The sequence below is a fragment of the Gastrolobium bilobum genome, unplaced genomic scaffold (assembly GCF_033153095.1).
Source record: "Gastrolobium bilobum isolate Gb01-03AN ecotype WA unplaced genomic scaffold, APGP_CSIRO_Gbil_v1 utg1266, whole genome shotgun sequence".
NCBI lineage: Eukaryota > Viridiplantae > Streptophyta > Magnoliopsida > Fabales > Fabaceae > Gastrolobium > Gastrolobium bilobum.
In genome coordinates this window covers 306,990-332,153 of record NW_026898770.1, presented here as the reverse complement: position 1 = coordinate 332,153, position 25,164 = coordinate 306,990, and the positions used below count along the sequence as shown (strand labels likewise).

At 31.6% G+C, this 25,164-nt stretch overlaps 1 protein-coding gene across 2 annotated transcripts; it reads left to right on the top strand.

Annotated features, from left to right (window-relative positions):
* Nucleotides 1–18,658: 18,658 nt before the first annotated feature.
* On the top strand, nt 18,659–23,834 carry LOC133283954 (auxin-responsive protein IAA9). Of its 2 annotated transcripts, XM_061480888.1 has the most exons (7): nt 18,659–18,876; nt 19,451–19,898; nt 19,984–20,162; nt 20,292–20,518; nt 20,653–20,794; nt 22,659–22,720; nt 23,515–23,833. In XM_061480888.1, the coding sequence occupies exons 2-7, from the start codon at nt 19,479–19,481 to the stop codon at nt 23,550–23,552; spliced, it is 1,068 nt and encodes a 355-aa protein (XP_061336872.1). In that variant the 5' UTR covers nt 18,659–18,876; nt 19,451–19,478; the 3' UTR covers nt 23,553–23,833. The 2 variants fall into 2 exon arrangements, with proteins under 2 accessions (XP_061336872.1, XP_061336873.1); XM_061480889.1 differs by lacking the exon at nt 18,659–18,876 and having other exon boundaries at nt 19,455–19,898; nt 23,515–23,834.
* The last annotated feature ends 1,330 nt before the right edge of the window (nt 23,835–25,164 follow it).

Here is a 25,164-nt window from a genome sequence, read left to right as displayed (position 1 = left end):
CGGCTGTTGGGGAAATTTTTTTTGATGTCACGATGTATTGAGTTTTCAGTGTTTTTTTATTTATAATATGATATCTGTTTTATTTTTATTAAATTATTAATAAATAATTTTTTTAAATATCAGATGCGAAAATAATTTAATAAAAAGTAAGATCCTAATCACATTATAAATGAAAAATACACTAAAAATTTAATGCATCTTTAGCACTGAAAATATTATGTGGACTATTGAAAGAACAGTGATCAAAATGTCACTGTTCATCAATTTTTTTACCTAAATGTCACGCGAACAGTGTTATTTTCTAATCTGTCACGGGCAAGTTCGCTACCCGGTGTAGCAAACTCGGTTTACTGACGTGTCACGTTTCTAGTGGACACCAAGTTCGCTACACTGGGTAGCAAACTTCATACTTTTTTTGTAACTTGGTACTTGTTATCCACTAGAAATGTGACACGTCAGCAAACTGAGTTCGTTACTCCGGGTAGAGAACTTGCCCCTGTGGCAGATTGAGAAATAACACTATTCACGTGGCATTTAAGTAAAAATTTGGTAAACGATGACATTTTGATCGGTGTTCCACTATTGGAGACATGAAAGGCTGAGGGCATACATGCATGTAAGCCATTCCCAAATTTCAAATGTCTTCCTCTTGCGTATGATCTTTAATAAGTTATTTATTGAGGGGGCGTTTGGTACTAGAGAAATTTTTTTGTATCCTGGAATCACGATTATCGAGTATATAGCTGGAACAAAAATTGTATGGGAATTTGACGAAAAAGATGTTTGGTAGCACAAAATATTACCAGAAATATTGATTAATTTTTGTGAATGAGTATTTGGTTGAAAACAAAATATTGATAGGAATATGATAAAATTTCACAAAAGTACCCTCGTGAAGAATAACTTATAAAAAAAATGATTAACTAAAAACAAAGCATTTTCAAAACGCAAACGCAATTTCCTCCCTCTGCATCCGTCTTGGTTAAATGTCAACTAGGGACAAGCATATGTTGCTTGTATAATATAGTCTCTATACACAGCTTATTTAGTACGTCCACTAGAGTAGTTTGATTTTTATCTTTTATCTTCAATATTTGTTCAGGTTGTGTTCTTGTGATGAATTATATCAGAAGTTAGCCTCCCCACTTATCATCCATGGGAGTTCATGCAATTTGTGGTTTTTTTTTTGGGTAAACTAAAGACTTTATTTTCAAATCGTAATGTTTCATTTTTATCTTGAATCATTGTGCAAGTTGTGTTCCTGTGATGAACCATATCAAAGGTTATATAGACCCTACTTGTCATAGATGGGAGTTCATGCTATTAAGTAGTTATTTTTTTCATGGTACATGATGAGCCATATTTTTGGCAGTTGTGAAACAAATATGTTAAAATCATTTGTTCATAACCACTCTTAAAATACTGTCATTTAAGGGGTAAAGAAAACAAAAAAAGACATTTGTTTCATTAGAGAAGTGATAGTACATGATCGGCCATAGTATGGTTGATCCATCGTTGGTGGTTCCCTTTACAATATATGTTTGACCAACATTTAAAGCAATCAATTTCGACCATAGTATGATCCATCACCAAGTAAGGCATCACAACTGCTTTCCAATTTAAACTTTGGCGTGTACTTATAACCAAATGAATTGAACACGTTTTGTTCTGCAGGTGCTTATAACATAAAAATTTAATGATACATGAACAACACATATAAACAGAGTGTGACACCTGGGTACTGCAGAACATGCACACGATTTAAATAACATATCAACCACATGTTGTTCATGGTTTCACAACACTTACATATATAAGGATTCACAAGGTAGTTTGTCATAGTATTTTAAGCTACTACAATTCACAACATTAACAAGAAACTGAACAAGCTGCTCTTTATACAGCAGCAACATGGATACTTCAGACACATGTTCTTCTTGGTAGTTCTTCTGTACAATTGGAACCTTAAATACAGACAAAGGAATGCATCAAATTTTAGTCATATGTCAATACAGCGTGTTTAAACTACTCCTAAAGACCCTAACTAACAGAGGCTACAACTATCATGATCAAAGCTATGGTTTTGACACCAGTTCTCATTATTTTAACTTGAAATTCGTTTTACAAGTCCTAATATTATTCTAGGAATATTCATGCACTTTTTATACTTTTCCGGGATACTTCATGGTACGCATTTATACCGAGTAGCAGAACCGGTATCTGCACTGTTCGTCAGAAAAGCGACTTTCAGCATTATTAACCATTTTCTATATTTATTTAAGCCTCATAATAATTATTAGGGTCAATTTTGGAATTATTTCTTAATTTCTCATAATTAATTAATTAACTTCCTTAATTAACGGTGCAGGTTCTTACACGTGCCATAGTTTTTTTTTTTTTTACTTCAAAAAATGTGAGCCCCACAAATTGTTGTGTGTAGGAAACTTTCTTGTGTCATGTTAAATGATAAATGCAAATTCCTTAAATCATTCAAAATACGTCTAAATCTTAGATCTCAAATAATGCAAATGTGTTGTTTTCCTGTTCCTGCCAAACAAATAATAATCATATATGCTGGTTCATTTGGACTTGGATTTGATCTCAATTTGTTAGATTTCAAATTATAGTTTTTTTTAATAATTGAGACAAATTTATTAAGCCACAATTCTGGTTAACTCCGAGCTTCTAGAACCAACCCTTGTCGCTTGGACTATATGCAATGGATCAAGTGTAAGTGTATAGAGTAGTCCCAAAAAGCACTCTCATGAATTACGAGGGTGGTGGATAGGGTCATAGGGGTAATAACTTTGCTTGTTGGGTCGAATTTGTGTTGTGTTTAGGCTTAATACGAGCACAAATATTTTTAATCTTAATATGATATCATTACTCATATTTGAGCTATCAAATGTAATATGATATATTTATTATGCGATTTGGCATGCGATGATGAGAATCATTTTTTTTCTTTAAATTATATGAATAAAAAATCTTAAATTACATACAAATATGTAATAAAACTGGAAATAAATATATAATTGTTTGAGCTTACAATTTCATATCAGGTTTGTGGATTGATACAAATATAAATATTTTTAACACAAACATGACATAATTTTTTTCATATTAATTTTAGATTGACATGAACGTAAATATCCTTAATAGTAACAAAAAAATTCCACATCATATTCGGGACATGTACATATTGGCGAATCGTGTTAAAAATCAATACTCTTAAATAGACAAGAATAATTAGATGAAAAGTTTAAGGAAAAGGATGCAAACTACACAAAGTCAAAAGTTTTGGATGGAAGCACTCCAATCCTATATATTGAGTTAACTCTAATTCGCACCGTACCACATATTTAATATATAATAACCCATCTGATTTGATATGTGAGTTATTAGAAATTATAATGTATTTATAACTTAATATACATACATTAACCCCCGCGCTTATTTTTTTTTTTACTTTTTATTTCAATCATCAAGTGCTCTCCTTAATTTTATGTACGCTTATGATGTGTAAGAAATAATATATAAAACTCACACGGGTGCGGATTTATTTTTAAGAGACATGATGACTAATAAATGTTAAAAATATATTAATCACGCGTCGTACTGAAAATGGACCCCCACTCTTATGTCCAATTGGTAGAATGTTATATCACGTTACTAGTTGTGGATAACATTTAATATAGTAATTTATAAAGGAATACCCTATGCTATATCATTCAAAACGAAATATACATCTCTAGTATGTGTAGTTCTTAATTATAAAGTGTACTCGAGATAATATCCTAGGTGTAATAACTCATAATTCATTTATCTATATACACAGAGAAAGAGAGCAATAATAATAACAATTAACAATAAAAACTGTAAAAAAAAGAAAGAAAGAAAAGGTCCATTTAATCGATATTTTTATTTATGGTAATTATAAATTTTGAATTTGAATTCAATTTTAAAGTCTTTTATTAGTATATAGTTTATGATTTCATTATAACCAATACTCACTAAAATTAGTAATTTCAACTTGAACTGAAATTTTTTTCCATTAACCTAAAACTTTGTATGGAAAAAAAGAGGTGAGATGTTATCAAAAAAAAAAAAAAAAAAGAGGTGAGAGAGAAAAGACAAGTAGCAACTGAATAAACATCAAATGAATGAAGGTAGCGACAAGATGACAACGCAATCTAGCATCCAATCGATTGATATATTTAAGTAGTTGCGGTTGATGGCAATGGACACCGTCACCATCCCAAAAGATATGCCGTGTGAAGTTCAAATTAATGCTTGCATTGGGTAGTTAAGAATTTTTATTTTTTTATATTATCCATCACTTCATTAATTATTCGATTAATTCGATTCAAGATGAGTAGAGATAATTACATTTTTAAGAATTTGAACACAAGATTACTGATTAATCGAAATAACCCCTCACGAGGTTGGATGTCAATATAGGTTTTGACATGCGGGTCGACCCGCGACACGACACGAAAATTCGTGTTCGGGTTGACCCGTTGTCGCTAGGTATTTGACAAAATAGGATCGTCCAACTCCTATAGAACCTATCACTAAAATACCCCTAGGGGGGTAGGGCTAAGCGGAGCGAAAAGGGTTTCCCATGAGATGGGAAATGAAAACGATTAACCCCACATGGGGTTTGTGAATAAGTGATTGTCTAGCAAGAAATATACGTCTTTCTGCTAAACAGGATGTATTCAGCTCATAATTCATTAGATACTTTTTATGAATGTCAACTAAGTATCGTAAGTAAATTGCTACCGGTTGTTCAATTGGGAAAAATGACACGTAAAAAATTCGTGTCGTATTTGTGTTGGGAAAAATGACACGTAAAAAATTTGTGTCGTGTTCGTGTTGATGTATTTGTGTTCGTGTTGACCCGTATTTTTTTAAATTATTTTATTTTTATTTTTTTATAATTATTTTTTAAATTTCGATCCATTTTTTAAAATTTTATTGTCAATTACCGTTTTGACCCCTATTTTGCGTGTTATTCGTGTCGTGTCGTGTCAACCTGCAAAGAAATTTGTGTCGTGTCAGTGTTGAAAATCTTGACACGAATAAAAATTCGTGTCGTGTCAGTATTGAAGATCTTGACACGAATAAAAATTCGTGTCGTGTTAATGTTGATATATTCATGTCGTGTCGAATTCGTGTCGTGTCAACCCGTTTTGACACCCCTGCTCACGAGTTGATTCACCTATATTTGTCTATGTATTGACTTTTCTAATTTCGCTATTAGTCTCCTTTCAAAAAGACAGCTGATCAATGTAGTATAATTGATAGAAGTATAGAACCAGTGTGGACTTATTAAATCATTACACAGGGAATTCCAACTGTTTAATTGATGGCATCAATGTATAATATAAGAAGCTAAACCCATCCCAAATCTAGCTTCTGCAATTATTTATAAGTCTTTTAGCTATTGGTCTATATCCAATGCAAACTAGGTTGCTCAACATGTGATTTGTTTGTGTTTTTTTTTAAAGGAAAGCTTATTCTAGCATGCAAAGCTAAGCTAGCTAGCATTAGCATATCTAAATTACCAAACAAAATCAACAGAGTGGCTAAATTACCAATACAAACTAGGTCACTCATACATTTATTTATTTTTATTCACCCTATATCTTCTATGATCTATCTTTTTATCTCTCCTAAAATAATATAACTTTACTTCCTTTAAAATTCAATTGCTAGTTAAGAGTCTAGCATATCTTCAATATCACAAGATTCACAACAGTACATACTTTTTGTATCCAAAAAAAAAAAGAGTAGGTACTTTTAAAATTTTGAAGAAAAAAAGAAGATTCATGTGACATTAACTATAAATGAGTGATTAGGGGTGACAATTCAAGTGTGAGTGATAAAGTCTCGTGTATAAATATGTGAAATGTATAAGGGAAATGATAACAAATCTAATGCCTTCAGATTTTGGATGATATTCTCTTCTATTTTGGATTCCTTTTAATTGCAGCTCCATAACAATTTGAATATCAACTAGAAGAAATGCAACTAAATGAATTTTTTTTTTTCAGTTTTAACAAGTGCTATGGGGAGTCATCGGTACAACAGGATTACGGAAGATATTTTAAGAAGAGTCATCAATTTAATTTACGAAGATTATAAATTAAAGGAAAAAAAACATGATTGATCCTAATGGATCTGGGATGTCCAAGTAGAGATTGATATGTTGCTATAGGATCTAAATGCTCTCTCAAGTACCCATATATGGAGGAGATACTTTGAAGGTATCAAATGATTGTGCACTACCGGTAACGACCACTGTTCACTATGAGTAATAGCGTAGTCGGGGGGTGGGTATGTGCATAATGACAGCTAAGAGAGAGTGTCAAAAGTATGTACCTGTAAGTTTAACCTCTTATTTATAGAGTTTACCTGGTGGTAGTAGAATTTGTTGGGGTTTGTTCTTTCATTTAATGCTTCGTGGCTAAGCACGCACCATATTTATGGGTGCATGACTCAATGTATTTAACAACCACCTCAATAAATACTGCTCACCTAATTATTGTTGAAGATTCTAAAAGAAGGTGTAGGATTTCTTCTCACTTTTTTAAGCTTGAGAAAGCCTTTGAAATATGTTAGATGCGTAAAATTTTCTAAAAAGAAGTTTGAGAGAGAGACCTCTTTAGATAAGAACTTTGTAACAATAATTGGTGGTGAAGTTTGAGTATACCTCTAATGAGACTAGAGAAGTTTGAATTCTTTGTAATCTTACTATTTATAGTGGAAGATTTTCTGAACTAGGTTCCATGATTTTTACTTCTGTGCATTAGAGAAAAAATTTCACGTTAAATTAGTTATGTTTTTCTTTCTCCATATCTCATTTATGCATATTCTTCATTTTTGAGTTTTGGCTGACTTGGTGACTTCAAGCTGACCTTGAAGTATCGAAATGTGAGATCTACATCCCGGCCTACGAATTGTTTCCGTGCTGATTGAGGGACCCTATCCCAAGAGAATTATGGACCTCTTACGAATATTGGGGGGCCAATACTTGATCCAAAGATACGATGAAATTATTATCTTCTCAAGATTCTTTACATATTTTCTCCTTAGTTATCTGTCTTTATTGGGTCTTAAAGTATGAGCCCATAATATCAAAAACATATATTTGTATTAATAGCTAAGATTGATGGTTTCCTGATATCATAAACTATTTGTCCTTTTAAAGTATATAAGCTTATGTCTTTTTAGCCTTCTTATATCTATATATTTTGAGAAATATATAATTATAATATTAAAGTTTTTTTTCCTTATCTGCATAAACGTTTCATAAACTTGTCGGCTGACGTGAAGAGAACGAAACAAACTACTTTTATATTATAACTATATACTCACCGAAAAACATAATTATAAGAGGTGAAAGAATATAAACTTATATGCTGCTGAAGAAAACACACAAAACCAATCATAATAATAGTGAAAAACAATGCCGTGTGGAATCGAAACTTTATATGTTTGAAAGGTTAAAATGAAACTCCATAAAATTTTCAAGATTTTTTTTACAAATGTCCACGAGAGAAAGAAAATTTAAATATAAATGAGTAACATACAAAAATAAAATTTCCGTTCGTAATTCATTTCACAAAAATCATTCGTACCACTTAAGCCTCTCCATGTGGCTGAATAGAGAACAATGTAACTTCTAAATTTGTTTGCTACATTAATATCTTCTTTAATCTCCAGGCTAATACGATGATTGAATTGCTTTTGTAATGTATACGGGAGTATTATTAAAGATTTTACCTAAAATAAGGATAAAAAATTGTAAATATAAAATCTTAAAGTAAAAAAAAATCATGAAAACATTTAAAATTTTAATGAAATCATTTTGATTAAAAAAATTATAAAATTATAAAAACACTGATTTAAATCAGAATTTTAACTGCATCCTCTATCTATCCGATGAGGAGAACAATGAATTAAATAATGCGCCAGCTCAACCACGCCATGACGTAGCAACGTTTACAGTTCAGCCTTTTAATCAGGGAGCACCGCTGCTTTTTCTCATGTTAGCCGTTCATGATGTACCAACGGCAGGAAGATTATTACCCGAAACTTGCAGGTAATACTCGAGGGTGTTATTTACAAATAGAATCTAAATTATTTGACTCATAATTTGTTTTGTTTCCTATCTCGAAAATGACTTTTTGGCCAAAATAATTTATTAAAATAAGGTGGATTTAGATACGTCAGTGTTATGTGAAATATAATTTTTATATCAGGTATTTTCAAGGGTGCACTATACAATTGTAGTGCAGTAGCATTTGTGTTGTGAGCAGATAGTGAAAAGGTGGGTCATGTTTAGTCCAGCTGTATGTCAGCATGCTGGAAGATGATGGAGGCAAGCTAGGCAATATAAAATGGAAAGTGATTGATTTAAACGGCTGTAAATTTTAATTTTTTAGATCACCTAACAATATTAGATGAAATTTGATTTTCATCAATTAAATTATTAAATTATAGGTCACCTTCATTTTCCTTTTCCCTTCGTCTGGTTTTTAGGACTCATTTGGATCAGTTTTTTTTAAGTAAAAAAATATGTTTACTACAAAATTTGTTTAGATGTTTGCTTAAAAAAAAAAAAAAAAATCACAAAAAAAATTTAAAACCTGTTTTTTTTAAAATAAAAATTTTAACTTCTAAAAAAAGTTGAATTCAAAAATTAAGTAATTTTTTTTTAAAAAACAAATATTTTTTTAAAATATAAATAATTTTAACTTTTATAAAAAATATATCTAAAATAAATAAAACATAAAAAATATTTTTTTACAAGCCCATCCGAGCATGCCTTAGGGCCTGTTTGGTGTGATGTATAAAGCCTGATAGTATAAGTTTATACTATACGTTATGACATTTTCAGTTGTTTGATGTGACCATCGTATAGTATAAGCTTATACAGCAGGATCTCCTTGTACATCAAAATGATGTATAATTTAATCAAGCCTAGGAGTGGTGGATTAGGCATGATAAGGGGTTGATGTATTAATATTGCTTACAAGTACAATTCTTAAGAACAATATATCATTTCAATATTTATATATTAATTTTTTTTTAATATATTAATTTTTAAAATATTGGAAAATATTATTTTATACAATACCATACCAAACGCTGGATAGTATTAAAATTTAATCAGATCTTATACTATCAGGTCTTATACTATCATGTCTTATACTATACTATGCACCAAACATGCCCTTAATGTCAAATCTTACCCACATGGAGCCTGGAGCAAGTGGACGCTGGCTTGCTTTAGTAGGGCAACAACAATACATCTGTTCACCAACTTTTTTACCTAAATGTCATGCGAACAGTGTTATTTTTCAATCTGTCACGGGAGCAAGTTCGTTACCCGGTGTAGCGAACTTGGTTTGGTGACGTGTAACGTTTCTAGTGGATACCAAGTTCGCTACACGGGGTAGCGAACTTCAAACTTTTTTTTTTAACTTGGTACTTGTTATCCACTAGAAATATGACACGTCAGCAAACTGAGTTCGCTACATCGGGTAGCGAACTTGCCCCAGTGGCAGATTGAAAAATAACACAATTCGCGTGACATTTAAGTAAAAAAATTGATGAAGAGTGACATTTTAGTCTGTGTTACTTATTTGATCTAGAGTACATTGCTTCGTAAGGAAAGAGTTGACTATTGTGAAATGCTGCTAGGACTGTGGGTCGGTCTTGTTCTCGGTAACTTATTTGCGAGAAATTTTCTATTTCTATTTCTATGTCATATTCATAATTAGATTCCGAGACTATTGAGAACAAACTGAAGTAAAAGGACAATTTATTTATGTACTTTTTTTTTGGATTCACAGATATATAAGTTGGAAATGAGCATCTATCTGATATCTCCGCTGTCTCTCGCAGTATTGACGCAACGCAAATGCTTTTGGTGAAAGCCTTGCTTACTATGATGTATCTTTGGCTAATTGGGACCACTGAAGTGGCCGTATCCATTATCTAATCCATAGAATCAAAGTGGTATATGATTCTTCCACTTCACCCAACATTTACCTAAAATATATAGAAGCACTTATAAATAGGCACTTCTATTATACTATTAATTAATATCAATGAACTTTTATTTTTGTGAGTGCTGCTTGAGTGCTTACTGATTTGATCAAGACTTTATAAGATTAGAAAATCGACATGTTTACGCTTTCCACCCTATAAATATTATGATTAAGTGACTAGTCTATAGTGCATTTATACACTTATTTTTTCCTTCTTATAGTAGTGTGAAATTTGTGCCTTTTATGCTCCGCATAAAAAAGTTACATAGTTTAACAAATAATCCGAATTATTTTTCTTTATTTTTAGTTAATTAGTATAAAACTAGAAAGACTTGTCATATCCTTCTTTTTTATGTGTACGTAATCAATGATAGTTTGTATAGATATCATGTAAAAATTATTTTCAGTAATTTATAAATTGTGAGAGTGTAAAACTATAGAGAAACAAATTTGTCCTTATAAAAAAGAAAATCGATGAGTGATAATAAAAGTTTTTCTCCTTTTTGACGACAAGGAGCCCAACACATTTGTTGTTTTTTTAGCCACTGAACCGAAAATGTTGGTGGCTTTCTTTTAGCAATACTTGGGCCATGTTAGTGGGCTTTTACTGCAAACGCAACCCTTCGGAAAATTGATAACTATTAGAACCCAATACTCAACCTTTTCTGTCTTCCCCGATGGATCCATTTCTAAAAGACTGGTTATGATGCATGTAAGAGAAATTTAATACTCGCATGTGTAATTATGTTGTTTCTTAATTTCCATTAGTTTTTCAAAAAGAAGAAGAGAAATTTAATACTTTTAGTTATTTTATATGGAAAAGGTTATATTTACAACCTATTTTCGTTTACAACATTTTACAATCATATCTTAACCGTTGATTTCCATTAATAAACGGTTAAGATTTTTATAAATCAAATTTATTAATTAATTATTAATTCACAATAAATGACAACCGTTGATAGGCAAAAATCAACGGTTAAGATATGGTTGTAAGAGTTTGTAAACTATTTGAGTTGTAAATATAATCTCTCTCGTTTTATATATCACAAACTTTTTTTGAACTAAAACTAAATAAAATCCATCTTTACTCAACTACAAGTAAAATAGATGTCCAAATTAAATCAATCCATTTTTTTTTTCTTTTAGCTTGCCCACTGTTAGTGATTTTTATAGATAAGGTAAAATATGGTCCGCCGAGACTTATAGAAAACAATATTTATTTAACCATCTTTAAAAAAGTATAAGATTAAAATACTAAAAATAAATATATGAAATTTATTTAAAGCATTAACTTTGTATTTCCATTTTTTATCTTAACAGCTGCAAGTCAAGGCCTATGAGTCTATGACTAGAAAAATAGAAGCTGCAGAAAACTCTCAGCTGTTTGATAGGAGTATTTTTTGGGGGGAAATTATGAGAAAGTGGGGTGACGTGTTTGGTAAAAGTAAAAGTAAAATTATCATATGATAATTTTTTTTTTTTTTATTTCCATTTTTAACTACGTACCGTAAAAAAATAATCTTATCTCATTCATTGTATTATTTTTTTTAACCAAATGGGAAACATTTTCATATTTTGAGATAAAAATGCCCTTATACAATATATCAGCTGACGTGTAAAATTAGATAATTTTGTCATTTTGATTCATATTCATATCAATTTTTACAATCAATCAAACATAATATCAATAAAATTAATCTAACTTTTTTAAAAAAAATTTGACCTACCAAACATTTTTTCGTAACTTACCTGATAAAAAAATTTCAAATTTCTAACCATATTCTTAGAAATCTTTTTTTTCGATAAAAAAAAAGTTATTCGCTACCAAACACTCCCTCCAAAAGTTCAAATCAAAATAAATTCGCATTATTGAAAAAGGAAATACTAACCCCAAGCTGTAACCAAAAGATTAATATATATATAAATAAAGGTTATCCCATAAAGTAGAAATATTTGTGTTCATCCTGCATACTACCAATATCCAAAAGAAAAGATTATCCAGAATTTTTTTTTAAATGCTACATTTTAAGTTTTATTGTCGGTTCCAACAGATCGCGTTTTTTGTATATCCCGTGAACAAGGACTCACTGTCAGCAATAACAGACACTGAATGACTAAACCCACCGTAGGGTACGATGGATTTAAGCTTAACTATGTTTAAACTGATCTCACCACATTACACCGAGGGATACGACATGATATAAGGACAGAATTTTTTTACGTGAAAAAATGATTATGTAATTATATTATTTAATTGTATAATTTTTAAATGAATAATTGTGATTAAATAACATGATTTCATGATCATTTTTTTTTTATATGAGAGATCCACTCCCCATAATATATTACCTGATATTAATTATGCAGCAAAATATTGTGAAATACAATATTTATAGAACACTGCACATTTATTATGCATTAATTAATTATATGAGATATAGTTAAGTTCATTTTATATAATATATATTCCAAAATTATTTTTAATTAATTTTTCAAAAATATTATTTTTAATTAATTTTTCAAAAAAATTAATTTTATGAAATCTAATGGTGGAAGAAGAAAAAGAAAAATAGTAATAATTTTTTAATTCACTCTAGAGATGTTGTTGATTTGTTAAAAATAATAAATAATTTAAAAAATATATTTTATTTGATCTTTTAAATAGTACAAATTTTTTATGATTTACTAAATAATTAATAAAATATTATCCGTAATGCAAGGAAAAAATAATAAAATATATTTTCTTCGTTATTTTAATTTTATTTTGAGCAGGATAATACGTATAACACAAGGTATTGTGAAATATTCATATTATTTTATTTATAAATATTAAAAACAAGTGTAATTGCGGTATTAATTATTAAATAATTAATGATATAAAAAATTGATCTATAACTTAACCACTTATACTAATCTCTTCCTAAGACATTCTCATACTAAAAAATTTGAGGGTTCCATTTTTCTTCAGCCATGGCAGAAAAACTTATCTGCCACAAACATATATTTATTAGGATCTATCGGCAAATTCTGATAATAATATGTTTGTAGCAGATAAAATATTTCTTGCCACGGAAACAAAAATACTTTTGTCTAAAATTGATCTATAAGACATTTTTATGGTGTTTCTCAGTTCTACATATATCATATTTGAGATAAGACATTCTTATCCAATATAATGGTATTCTTTTCTTACATTTTATTTATTCCTTAAAAAATCCTTAATGTTTTTATAATCTTATATATATTGATTTAAATTTTATCTACTTTTTTTTTTTCAAAAAATTATATATTTATATTAGAATTTGAGAGTATATTAAGTTATATTTTTCATATTTATCGTTAATTTAATTTTTTATTCTACTATGGGATAAATTTTTTGAAATGTATTAAAAAATTCAAAATACATTTCAAATTCAAAATATAATTTATTCATATTTTTATTTTCCTTCTTCCACCATCATTAGATTTTAAAAAATTAAAATATTTGAAAAAAATAACAAAAAATGATCTTGGGATGTCTCATGCAAAAAGTAAACTTGGTTTTATCCCGTGCAATTAAATAATGGACTTTATTAATCTCATGTAATAGAAGAGAAATTCTCTTGTACTTAGATATAATTATGTGTGGAATCCACTCACCTATAAAAAAGAAAAAGAAAAAAGAAGCAATATGAAAATTGATGTATGTATAAGAGAAAAAAAATATTCTTCAACAACATGAGTATATTTTCTGTTAAATAATACATTATTAATGTGCATTGTTCTCTAAATTTTATGTTTCCTAATATTCTGTTGCATAATCAATGCCAAGCAATATCATGTCATGTAGTATAATATGGTGAGACCAGCTCTCGGACTTAGTTGGTCTTGAATCTACTAAGCCCAACAACGAGTCTAGGATCAGCTGTTGCTGATAGCCTGATAGTTGGTCCTAGTTCGTGTGGCATGTGAAAATGGCGACCTGCTGAAAGTGATAGCAAGTCCTAAGACGTGACATTTCAGAAAAAAAAAAAAAAAAAAAGTGACATTTAAGTCATTTATTTTAGATACCTTAGGTATTGGACTTATCCATTCACATTAAATTCTTGTGTCTCAATATTTATTTTATCATCTTACTAATCAACTATCCTTAAAAAAAAATCCATTACCATATAAAAAACGCCTGAAAATTTTTATTTGAATGAGCTTTTATATGCTGGGTTTGGGTTAGCCCAACGTAGTCTTCTCCTTGTGGTTTCGTTCTAAGCCCATGGTAGAACAGAAAGAAAAACGAACTGAGTCTGGTTCACCGCTAACCAGACATGAAAACTGTCATCTCAGCTCAGGAAAATGACACGAAAACTGGCTTGTAAATGAACAGAATTTGGTTCAATAGTAAATACATTCACCTAACTAAGTAAATTAACATCAGTGTTTTCAAGTTTCAAACCCCCCCTCCTCCACAACAGCACAAAAAAAAAATATAAAAAAAAAATTAACATCAGTGATCATGTTGAAATTTCAATATAGGGTTACAGCCTTAGGGTGTGTGGGGTGAGACCTAACAAAAAAACAAGGTCACAGAGGGGTACACGCTACTCTCTTCCCAGTGTAACACAGTGCAATCACAACGAGAGCGAGAGGAAACGCACGCACGCACGGTCACGGTCACGAATCAAAGCTTTCTCACACGTGAGTCTACCCTAGGAATTTAGCATGGGCCCCACTTGTTTCCATTCGCTATTAAACTTGAAAAAGTCATTTTGATCCTATTGCTGTATTGCATACTTGCTTTGCTTTCCTTGTCTGTCAGTCACGAGCCACCCACGTGCCAATCTTCCTCTTTCTCTTTCTCAAACTCCGTTTATAACTCCAACGCCTTTTATTTTTACCTTTCCCTTTCATTAAACGCCTCACCGTTACAGTTAAATATTCTATTTAAAAAAAAAATAAAAAATTGAAAAAAATGGGGTAGCGGCAAAAGCGGAGTCCTTCCGGCATTGGGCCCCTATGTCGTAGCACAAACCCGCAAAACCTGTGGCTCTTAACCAAAGCAAATTTATTATTATTATTATTTTCTTTGGTTGGAATCTTATTTTATGATAATGTCAAATTATTAATTAGATAGTTTGGTTTTAGATTACATAGATCAATGTATATAATATTTTAGTGTTACGTTTTTCTGTTCTGCTACTTGGTTCACTAGTGCTACCCATACCCATAACCTTATCCCTTGTCATTCTCATGAATCTACGCCCACCATTTCTTAATCAACCCTATCAATACCAATATCGTTCATTAGTTATATCACAACAAATCATGGCTGGTTTACTAATCAATCATTTGACAAAATTGTTATTCATCAAATTACCCAATAATAATAATAATAATAATCATAATCCATTAGCACCTTACGTTTGGTGGAAATCTCGCTTGCTCTCGTTTGAAGTTGAGTTATTTTACATAATAAATGAACGAAACAAGAAACTCAAATATGATTGGGTTGATTAATTAGCGGCCTCAGATCACATAAATAAAGATGACACATGATTATTAGGAACTTAAATTAGTGACAAGTGTTACCAAAAAAAAATAGTGACAAGTGACGTAAGGTGATGATATGATTATGGTTGAGAATATAGGAGTGCGTGGAAAAGAAAAATGAGCAATGGTCAGAGATTCATAATAGCTTCAAAACGAGGTAGACGTGAAGGATATGTATGAAACATGAACATTAACAACAACATCACAACTAAGAGGTAGCTACTAGAGTCTATAGTCTATAGTGGTAAAAAGGAAAACAAACCCATATAAGAGAGAGAGAGAGAGAGAAATTGGTAATGATGAAAAAATAAAATAAAATAAAGTGATGAGAAGGGAGGAGGTTACCTGTCCTACTCACCACCCGGCAAACCCAATTCTATTGCCGCATACTTGTCTCCCTGAATCTCTGTTTTCTTCTGTCCCCTTTCCCTTCTTTCTCCATTCATTTATTTTTCTGCCTTGCTTCCACCCACTTGCTTTGCCCTTACCTTTTTATCACCTTTCCCACTCCATCCCTGCCCTCCATTAATATCCTTTAATAATGTTTGACCTCTTCTAATCATGACCTGACCTAAAAAAAATAAAATACCACTCTGCAGCATAATTAAAGTCTTGTAATTATCCTTCTTCCATTCCATAATGTGCTTGAGAAGGGTAATGATATATGTACCCTCTTTACATACAAATATGTTAAAGCACCATTATTAAACGAAAGTACAAATCATAAACAGCATATCTTCTGCAATAATATAAGAAAGTGTTAAGTAATCAATTTAATTTTAAATTTTAAGTTATTGAACGAAATTATATTAATCATTTTTAATTTTTTTAACATATCTCTTTATACTTAGAGTTTATTAAAATTGAAAAGTGAATGATGCATCAAGCTTAATTTATCTATATTAATAAATTTTATAATATTTAATTATTTTTATTAATAGAATGAAACAGTGATGCTCAAACTCATAATTTTCTAGTGATGTCAACTTCTCTAATATCATATTAAGCAACTAATTCAATTCAAAAATTAAGCTATTGGCTAAATTTATATTAATAATATTCAGAATACAAAACAAAATGATGCCTCCAAATTTACATAGTAGTTAATGGTTTAGTAGCTAACATTGAATCTGGTGCTAAACTTCAATAATATAGGATGCACTATGCTTTTCAATAGATGGAATATGCAAAACCACACCATAATCAATAAAATACAGCATTCTCCTAATAAAATTCGTATGCTTCAACAGTTTACAAAAGTACGCCAATTACATATTGAATATGATTTGATGCTTTTAATTTAATATTTTGAAAGAATATAAGTTGAAAGCATGTTATCATGTTTCCATTATTTATTTGCCACGGAAAGCCGATTTTCTGGGGCGTTTGAGAAGGATGTTTTTAGTATTTCTGGAAAATTGAGCATGGTAATTTTATTTATTCATGTCTGGTATCAGATTTCTATTTTTTATTTTTTTTTGAGAATTTAATTTTCTCATAATTTTATTTTGTGTGTAAAATTTTTTAAAAATATCATCCAAGAACACCATTGAGGAGGTGATAATTTAGGATTCTCATGGTAAGAAAAAATTTAACACAATCAAACATAGCATTAAAAAAATTAACCTAATATTTTTTGGAATATTTTGGCCCACTAAACAATTTTTAGATAGTATTTTCAAAAAATTCATTTGCTCATTATATTCTTAAAAATTGTGATTCCAAAATAATAAAAAAATATTTCCTCTACCAAATGTTTCCTAAATTTTTCTTATCGTGGGGTGAAACTTTCATAGCAAGTTAAAGATTCTCAATCCATTATAAACATTTTTATCTAAAATAATGTTGTTTAGTTATGACTCAAGAGAATAATTTTAAATGATAATGGTCGTTTGAGTACCCTGGAATTCAGTTCAATATGTTCCCCTTTTCATTTGCCATAGTTGACTTTAGTTGTGCCAAAGATCTAATATCGTGTATAAGACATATGATCCCTCCAGCAGTAATCATTCATGTCAGTAAACTCAGTACTATGCCTTGGCTTGTTTGCTCCATGGTCCTTGCTCTGTTGGGCACCATCGTCCCACAAATTATATTAACTCATATGCACAGTTTATACAGACTGGTATCTGTCATCGTGATAGTTTGGGCAGAAAAAGCACGTCAAAGAATATTAGTGATAATGAAAATGAGTTTTGCCTTTTGAATTTGCCATCCAACTCACAAAATGGATCCCTTAATTATTAAGATCCTCTTAATTAAAAATTTTCGAGTTCAAGTCTTAGCAATAGAAAAAATAGTCTTGGTGAGTTGCTCCTATATTAAATCTGATCATATTTGAATCAGATTAGTTAAATAATTCATGAATGGGTGAATATATAAAAATGATTAAAATTGAAAATATAATTCCACAGTTTTCCCAAAAAATAAATAAATTAATAATCATGTCATGGCTAATGTTCGAGAAGGATGAAGAAAAAAGACTGACTGTAATACTTATCTTGAAGTATAATCTTTTATTGTTTGTAAATAAAAAAACTATCCATCCCTAATGTTGTGCCTGACCTGTGACTAAAAAAAGGGCTTGTGGACAATTTGAGTTTTTTAAAAAAAAAATAATAAATTCATTCATAATCATGTGCACAAGTTTAGTCACTCGCAGACAGTGTAAATAAGTTATGGTTACGCTTTCGTTCAAAAGCATTTAAAAGAGCAAAAGCGACATTTTAGAAATCCAAACCAGTTAACCCAAAAACAGAAAATAGAAACCAGAAACCAGTCGTTGCCTTCGGATTAATAGAAAAGTAGTCAGACTCATTAATAATTATTCATAGAACCTGTTAACAGCGACAAGTATTTAATTTTCTGTCTCCGCAGAGAGAGATAATGGATGGTTTTGATTTCTCCGTCAGAATCAATCGCAACCGTCCAACGTCATTCCCCCGGCCCAAATTCCCGAGTATACATCATTTATTAAATTAATTAAACGACATCACATATTTTCCATTTTGCCCCTATCCGCTTTGTATTGCGTTTCGTTTTGGAGAATTCATTATTTTGGGTTTTTCCGTCTTAAGAACTTCATTCATTAACTTTCTCTTCTCAACTCAGCTCAAAAGTTGTGTTATTGCTTTCTGCTTAATGGAAGGGCCTTAAGCTTTTCTCTCTCTCTCTCTCTCTCTCTCTCTCCTTCATTGTCTTGGTTTTGCATCTGACTGTAAAAAGCTTCCTCAAAACAAAAATCGGTTTTCTTCTGTGTCTGATATACCAAAACTTGCTTCCTTAGGTGCGTGCTTCTAAATCTTCTTCTCTCACTGCCAACTGCTCCTCTTTCCTTTCTTTTCTGCGATTCTCTCTGTGTTTTTGTTCAGCTCTTTTTCTTTCTTTCTTTCTTTCTTTTTTCGTAAATTTTTTGGTAAGGATTTGGTGCCTGTGCGGATCGAATCTCGCTATTTGCTTTTGTGTTTTTGTTTGCGGAGAACACTGAGCTCATGAAGAAAACTGAACCAGGATTAGGAAGAGAAAAGCGCGTGCTATTCTGAAAATCTGATTGTGTGCGAAGATGATTTGTTAGTAAATTACTTACTTACCGGGTTAAAGCATGCATGATGCATGCTTATTTATTTATTTATTTCTCATTCTAAAGCATTATTCTATGATTGGCTGTTTTGTTTATATTGGTTACTAATTGAATGATCATTATGATTGGGGCTTCTTCTTTTTTTTTTTTTCATTTTGTAAATGAATGCTTTTCTATTATGGAGTCTTTTGTTTGATTTTGTTATTAGCATAACAATTGTATTTGTTTCTGGCAATATGTGAAAGTGGACTGTGGTTTTTACGGTTTCTGTGTGTGGCAGTTGAGTTTGTTTGTGTGTTTGGAGTGTGATGTCTCCGGCGGTGGTTGTTACGGAGGAGGAAGGGCGGAGCAAAGTCTCGTCGACTGTAGCATCTGCATCTTCACAATCCTTAGATTGTTATGTTGCTGGATTGAAAGAACGGAATTACTTAGGACTATCAGATTGCTCATCAGTGGACAGTTGTGCCTCTACTGTTGCCAGCTTGAGCGATGAGAAAAAGGGGAACTTGAATTTGAAGGCTACAGAGTTGAGGCTGGGTCTTCCTGGATCCCAATCGCCTGAAAGGGATACGGAACCTGATCTTTACTCTTTAAGCTCAACAAAGCTTGATGAGAAGCCACTTTTCCCTTTGCTTCCTACAAAAGATGGAATCTGCTCCTCGTCCCAGAAAGCTGTGGTTTCGGGCAACAAAAGGGGTTTTGCTGATACCATGGATGGGTTTTCTCAGGTGAGAAGTTTGAACTTCTACTTATAGTGTGAAGTGGATGTTTCATGCTGCTTCTAAGTCTGATTCCTCACTATGTTTGGTGCAGGGGAAGTTTACTGGAAATACAGGGATAAACGTAATGGTATCGCCTAGACCTTCTGGAGCTCAGCTTACCACGATGAAAGAAATGCCGAGCAAGGTGTTACAAGAACGGCCTTGTGCAGCTAATGGTACTGGTCATAACCATACAGGTGCTTCTATCAGTGGCAGTGCACCGGCTTCTAAGTAAGTAAAACCTGTCATTTCAAGGATCTGTAATTTTCAAGAGGAACTGGATGTTGGATAAACACCTTAAATTGTTTTTACGTGTATTTCTAGTTATGCTAATATAGAAATTTCTCATATATGAGACAGGGCACAGGTTGTTGGTTGGCCTCCTATAAGATCATTTAGGAAAAACTCCATGGCTACCACTTCAAAGAACAATGATGAAGTGGATGGAAAACCAGGTCCTGCCGCACTCTTTGTGAAGGTCAGCATGGATGGTGCTCCCTATCTAAGGAAGGTAGATCTAAGAAGTTACACAACATATCAGGAACTATCTTCTGCCCTTGAGAAAATGTTTAGCTGTTTTATCCTCGGTGAGCTATTGTAATTCTGATTTACTTTAACAATGAAATTGGTGTTAAGTTAACTACTGAATTATTTTAAATTAATTTCGTTGTTGCGTTATTTTTTATCTAAAATGTACTTTTTGTACTTTTTACAATATCAGGTCAGTGTGGTTCCCACGGAACCCCAGGAAGAGAAATGTTGAGTGAGAGCAAGCTGAGGGACCTTCTGCATGGTTCAGAATATGTACTCACTTATGAAGATAAAGACGGGGACTGGATGCTGGTGGGGGATGTGCCATGGGAGTAAATATTTTAAACTCTCTATGTCCTTTTACTATCTTAATATTCTCATTATATTGTTCCATGCAATTTGCTTGTTTCTTGAACAAAGGGTCTAGGGATCAATAGTATGCTTGTTCAATCAAACCATCCAGCATTGATACTGATATTGATTTTTGTTTTCCAAGTACTTCCGAAAGTCCAAGGAGTATTGTTTTATTAGTAGTACCTGAATTTTGCTTGATGTTTTGTACTTTATATTGACCTATAAGGGTAAGCACCTAACTTAGTTCGATTCAAAACTTGATAATAAAAGGTTAAGTAAAGAATTATTGTCTGCAGCATTTTTCTAAATTTTTTTTGACTCCAAAACTAATTCTTCTAACAATTGATAAAAAAAGAGTAGAGCCTATTAAGGATACTAAATGGTGGTAATAAGAAAAAAATAGCAGCCACAATCATTCTTTATTTGCAGGTGAAGGGTTTGCATGGCAACAGAGAATTCATGTCAAACAACAACTAATTTGTAGATAAATTTTTTTAAATATGTTGTTGTAACGAATCTGATACATGGAATAATGGACTTTGCATCTTATTATCTAAGTGATTGGCAACTCATAAAAAAAGTAACTAGAAAGTTGTCCTTTTCAAAATGGAAAGTATAATCAGATATTGAGAATTTTTATTCTAGTTCAACAGATTTAATAAAGTGAGTAGAATACAATGTACCGAAGCGAATTTAGAATTTTTGAACATTGCAACATTTTCTTTCTCTTTTGGTGCGATTTGATGTATTATTTTTAGTGTGATAGAACCCCATTCACTTGGGTGTATGCTACAAAAAAGAGGATTGGAAGTAGGGATTAGCACCACGGGGCAGTGGCAAATGAGTGAGAAGGAGTAATTCGGCTGGGGTAAGTGAGAATAAATGTTAGGAGGAGAGTAAGGGTAGGCAATGATTGAGCGAGGATTTGGGGACTTTGGGCTGGGAGGAAGCATTTGCATACCCTTCAAAGAGTCTGCACTCTTAGACTCTTCTCCACCTTTTAATTGTTTTCATTATTCTTCTGTCTTGGGATTACTGTGCGCGCGCACACGCCTGTATATATATATAAACTATGGGGAAGTAGGATGAGGCTGAAAGGCAACAAATAATCAGAAACTTTCCTTTGCCATCCTTTTATTCTGTAAAAATGTAATGATAGATCTGAACTATTAAATCCTAATCTTGATCACCACTTTCTGTCTATTTTCTTAATCATTGTCACCGATCTACTTGTTTTTGCATATCTTATATTAGACTTGGACCCCATTGGGACTTACTGCTACAGTTATATAAGATAATGAAATCACAGCACTTTGTACATTCCAGTTTGAATTGACATTTTATTGTTGTGTATTATCTCAGATCAAGCACAAAATAAAGTAATAAAAGTTTTATCGCATAGTTTAGATAGATAATAAATAATTTATATCCAGTCATTTATTCCTACTCCCGCACCAGGCTCACAGATATCAAAACAAACAAAACTTACACCGGTGTAGGTCTTATAAGTTTTACTTACACCTGTTATTACTGTTGATTCCACTTTCATCTATCGGTTCACGTGACTAATAAATTAGAGCCATTAGATGCAAGAGGGATCAACGGTTAATAATGGGTGTAAGACTTGTATCGGTGCAATTTGATCCTTCCCCTATATTTTTCTACTGAATAAGTCTAATTCAGTTATGTTTCCTATAGGCATATGTTAATGTTCTTGTCTAGTTGATGCAAATTATAGTCTCTGTTTGTACTAAAAAAATGGACTGGATGCTGCTGGATTGAAATTTTCACTTTACTCTAGTGTGCATTCCACTGACTCCACTGCATTTTTTTTTGTTGCAGAATGTTCATTGACACTTGCAAAAGGCTAAAAATCATGAAGGGCTCTGATGCCATTGGCTTAGGTATGTATTCTCCGTGATGTTTCATTTTACAGTCACTATAACTTATATGGAAGCCTATTACGTGAATTAATGGATTGGGACCTTCTACTTTACTTGAGATAGTCGCCATGTCTAAGAACTATTAACCTGCAGCAGATTATGATCCTGATGTGTTCAAATGAGATAACTGAATCTAGACATATTTCAGTATATGCATGTCATGGAATACTTCAAATATTATTTAGGAATAATATACGAGGCGGAGAACAAAAGATTTCTGCACTTTGAATTATAATAGTCTTTTATTTCCAAATTGTTTTCTTCCTCGTTTTTTTGATCAAATTAAGGGAAAAGTATTTGTCATTTTAAATGACATAAAATTATGTCATTTTAAGAGAGAGATAGACACAAGAAAATATTTTTTTATTTAAAATTTAAATTAAAAAAAAAATCACTTACTTCGTCTCTCATGATTTCCATTCCTTGTGTTTATCTCTCTCTTAAAATGACATAACTTATGTCATTTAAAATGACAAACACCAAATCCATTTTATACGGAAACATAGTACTAAATTGGTTTGAGTTTATCCAACAAAAGTAATGTGTATTTTAGGAGTAACAGATCATTTCGGTTGTAATTTGCAACGCTATGAAATACCTTTTATGTTAGCAACTCTGTTATGACCTTGATTTAAAATACCTCTCTACCTCTTCAGCTGATGTCAATTCAAATATTAATCAGTCTAATACTGATCTGTACCTTACAACTCTCAATTAATGTGCCTATGCTTAAGTAGTTTTTGTTTCCTCCGCAGCTCCTAGGGCCATGGAGAAGTCCAAAAGCAGGTGTTAGATGGTTTCTGGGACGGATGACTTCTTTTTGTCTAATCAAGTTTTAATGCTGGATCCGAGGTGTGTGAAAAGCAAAGGATGATGACTGAATTACGTTTTATGTTTTTAGGTCCCTTGAGAGTTTGTCTTGATCTATGTTTGTTATATTTGTTACTACTATAATATCTTGTGAAGCTACCTTGGAAGATTAGTATTTGTGGAGTCTGTAATCATTACACAAACCTGTTTGGATGAATTGAATGTCTGTTACTACGGCCAACATACGGTTCTTACGTTATTTATCATTCCCCAGTCTTTCTTTACTTTAAATACTGAAGAGTATTATTTCATGCCCTCTCCGTTTGAACCGAATTGTTCCTACAATAGGTATAGGCCCGGGCCCAATATCAACGAGAGATTCTTAAGGTGGGCGTGGATTAACAGATTTCTTGTGTTTTTTCCTATTAAATATCAACTACAGTTTTTTAGTATTAACTTTTAGCAAAATAGGGAGGTTGTGTAAATATGGCAATACATATTTAATGATGGATTTAAAGTTATTTTAGATAATTTTATTCAATATTTATCAAAATACACACAAAAAAATATGTGGGCTTTATTTATTTATTTTTCTCTTCTCTTTTACATGGGTCCATATGAACTTCATATATTTTTGTGTGTGTATATTTTGATTAACATTAGAAAAGTTATCTAAAGTAAACTCTTTAATGATATGTACTAAATGTGTATGGGGTGTCATGGGAACAGTAACGAGTTTTTCAGTATGAAGTCCAATATGGCAGGTGTTTTTGGGTGATCCCTTGATTATGCTCTGGATATCTCTTGCCAAGAATGACTGATCAACATGTAAAAAATGGCCCCCTAAGGGGAAGTTGGAGTGTCGAGATCTAATTCTCATCATATGACCAAATTCTCTTGATAAGTAGATATTGAGTTCTGCTCTGCTGATGGTAAACGAGATTAATGTTTCTCATATTTTAAGGATACTTTTATTCATAAGATAACATTGGCAAAATGTTACTTTTTGACGAGAATCCTTTTTTCCCCACTTAAACATAGAGTCCAGCTGTTGAGTTTATCGTGCCAAAACGGAAGGGACTAGAAAGTTTTGATCCTAGTAGTTTATTCTGTAAGATAATTTCATTGGAAATTAAATGAAATTTTGAGTATACTTAGAAGGGTATAATTGTATATTTCGTAAACACTGAAGATGCTGAAAATCTAATTTGTATTCTACTGCAATTGTCAATTGATTCGAGCGAACTAAACACCAGAATTGATTCGAGCTTGTGATAGGATCCCTTAATTAATTGGAATAGAAACCATAACAGAATACAAGAATGTTGGCATTGAATCAGAAAATTTGTATTTCAGATTATAGTGAATGGGTTACAGGTAAAACCGTAAAACAACTCTCAACTACCAATTGTTAGTGCGTGGGAAAATGTTACAGAACGTGCATGCACATATGGAGTTATGCGTCTATTGTAGGCAGTTAGTGAAGGGTTATGCACGTGAGTAGTTGTTAGGAAGTTAGAGTGAGTGACGGAGGTGTATAGCAGGTGAATAACAACTTGTGTAGTATTGAAATTAAATGTGTATTAAATAGGATG

Bases quoted from the DNA above. Each gene is read 5' to 3' on its own strand.
- LOC133283954 (XM_061480889.1), top strand. From the start codon at position 19,479: ATGTCTCCGGCGGTGGTTGTTACGGAGGAGGAAGGGCGGAGCAAAGTC. The intron at 20,795-22,658 runs GTAAATATTTTA...TTTTTGTTGCAG, and splicing joins GTGGGGGATGTGCCATGGGA to AATGTTCATTGACACTTGCA. The intron at 22,721-23,514 runs GTATGTATTCTC...TTTCCTCCGCAG, and splicing joins CTCTGATGCCATTGGCTTAG to CTCCTAGGGCCATGGAGAAG.